Source organism: Chenopodium quinoa, unplaced genomic scaffold (assembly GCF_001683475.1).
Source record: "Chenopodium quinoa cultivar QQ74 unplaced genomic scaffold, ASM168347v1, whole genome shotgun sequence".
Lineage (NCBI taxonomy): Eukaryota > Viridiplantae > Streptophyta > Magnoliopsida > Caryophyllales > Amaranthaceae > Chenopodium > Chenopodium quinoa.
The window spans coordinates 3,486,365-3,488,585 of record NW_018742651.1 but is presented as its reverse complement, the minus strand read 5'-3'; the positions used below and the strand labels follow the sequence as shown (position 1 = coordinate 3,488,585).

The 2,221-nt window shown below is 43.8% G+C and overlaps 1 protein-coding gene across 1 annotated transcript; it reads left to right on the top strand.

Annotated features, from left to right (window-relative positions):
- Positions 1-464: 464 nt before the first annotated feature.
- On the top strand, positions 465-1,478 carry LOC110722170. The gene has a single exon (XM_021901436.1). The coding sequence runs from the start codon at positions 465-467 to the stop codon at positions 1,476-1,478; it is 1,014 nt and encodes a 337-aa protein (XP_021757128.1).
- Positions 1,479-2,221: the final 743 nt, after the last annotated feature.

The window sequence follows — 2,221 nt, the reverse complement described above, 5'->3', positions numbered from 1 at the left end:
TAGGATAAGGTTTTAGCAGCCATTTTATCCCTTTAAGGTCCAAATTGAACTTGGTATTGGCAAAATATTAACGTAAGTTCCTCGTTTTTATAGCAAAAAATAGTTGCTTACAAATCAATACATTTTTGTTACGCAAAACGAGACACTTACATTAAATTTAGATGTATATCAATTTTAAATTAAAGTTAAAATAAATTAAGGTTTCCCTTCACCGAGGTCTGAGTGTCGCTCTTGTGTTTGCAAGCATTACTCCCCTATGGCGGGATAGTGGAGGCGTGTGGTGGCTGTAATGGATTCCGAGATCACTGAGAAGTGGGAGAAGATGCGTATTACGGCGGAGGAAGAAGATGTAGCGGATTTAGGAGGGTCGAATGCCGATGCTCATAAATAAAAAAATTGCTCTATCCCTTGTGGGAAAATTGATGACGATAAGATCTTTTAATTTCGAAGCTTTCCAGAATACTATGAAGCAAATTTGGTCCCTTAATCGAGGAGTGGTGTTTAGAAAAATTGAGAATAACCTTTTCATCATACAATTTTTCCATTGGCGTGACAAGGAGAAAGTGTTGGATGGGGCACCGTGGAATTTTGACAATCAATTGCTTCTATTAAAGGACATTTGTGGGACTGAACAACCTGAATCAATAGAAATAAAACACTGCCCTTTTTGGGTGAGACTCTATAACCTACCTCTTGATAGTCGTTCTGACGGTGATGTGCGTACGATTGCTGAGAAAATTGGGCATGTCATACAAGTGGAGAGTGATGAACTAGGGTGGGATACGTCGAGAAGGGTTCGGGTGATGGTCGATGTTACAAAACATTTGCGAAGGATTCAAAAGATTAAGAACAAGCAGGGAATTATCACTTATGTGCAGTTCAAATATGAGAGATTAGCCACATTTTGCTTTAAGTGTGGGGTTCTTGGACATACGGAGAAGGATTGTCCTAATGTTGATGAAGATGAGGAGTTGGATGAGAAGTTGTGGGGTTTGTGGCTGCGTGATTCACCTCGAAAAGGCAGAGAGAAGATTAAGGAAGAATTGTCAAAAATTAAAGCTAAGACTAAATCACTCTCTTTCGCTCAGAAACCTCTTGGAGATACGGGGGGAGAGGATAGGGTGTTGAAGCTAAAGGCGGGGCAAGGTGTTATGAAGGGGTTGGATTTTACTAGTGGGATGGAGAAGGAGGATAATGTGGGGGCAGAGCTGCTGCCTTCTTCAGAGCTTGATGTGGTGAGTGTTACTGATATGAGTGAGTCGGGGAGAGGTGGTTCTAAAAATTCTGGGAGTAGTGGAGATGAGTTGGCTGTGGTGGAGTCTGCTGACTTGGTGGGAAAGGAGGGAAGCGTGAGTGGGGTGGGGAATTCTACAGGAGAGGTGAGTGGTGTGTTTGATGTGAATGGAAAAAATAAAGGGGTTTTTGTCTTCGAGGCTACCAAAGGTAGGGGTTCGGGGAAAGTTGGAGGTAAAAGCTGAAAGGGAATAGGAGGGATAATTATGATGTCGTGATGCGGGGGGATGATTTAGGTGTCTTGGGGAAGAGGGGACGGGAGAAGGATAAGGGGTTGGTGGAGGAGGAGAATAGTAGTAAGAAGGTGTTGTTGGTGGATTCTTTTTCTGGATTGCGGGGGGCGGAGGCTGTCGTTGAGCAGCCCAGCCAAGCTCAATGAGTGTTCTAAGCATTAACTGCAGAGGGTTGGGTAGTACCTCTGCAGTTAATAACCTCCGTAATCTGGTACGGAGAGAAGCCCCATCTCTTGTTTTCCTGACAGAGACAAAATTAAGTAGTGGTGAAATGTCTAAAGTTAAAGCAAAATTGGTGGATTTTGAGGGAGTTGCGGTGGATAGTAGAGGTAGGTCTAGGGGGTTGCTATGTTGTGGAAGAAAGATGTTCGGGTAGACTTGAGGTCTATGTATTTACATCATATCGATGTCATGGTGATGAGTGGTCTGGGTGGTTCTGAGTGGAGACTTACGGGTTTTTATGGATGGCCGGAGGTTCATAATCGTCATTTGTCATGGGAGCTGCTATCTTCTCTAGCGGGGGAGATCTCGTGTGATTGGGTGTGTGTTGGGGATTTTAACGAGATACTGTCGGAGTCGGAGAAGAAGGGGGGAAGAGACAGAGCTTTGTGGCAAATGGAAAATTTTAGAGAAGCGGTGGAGTTGTGTGAGTTACGGGATGTACCTTTTTCGGGGTACGAATTCACTTATGATAA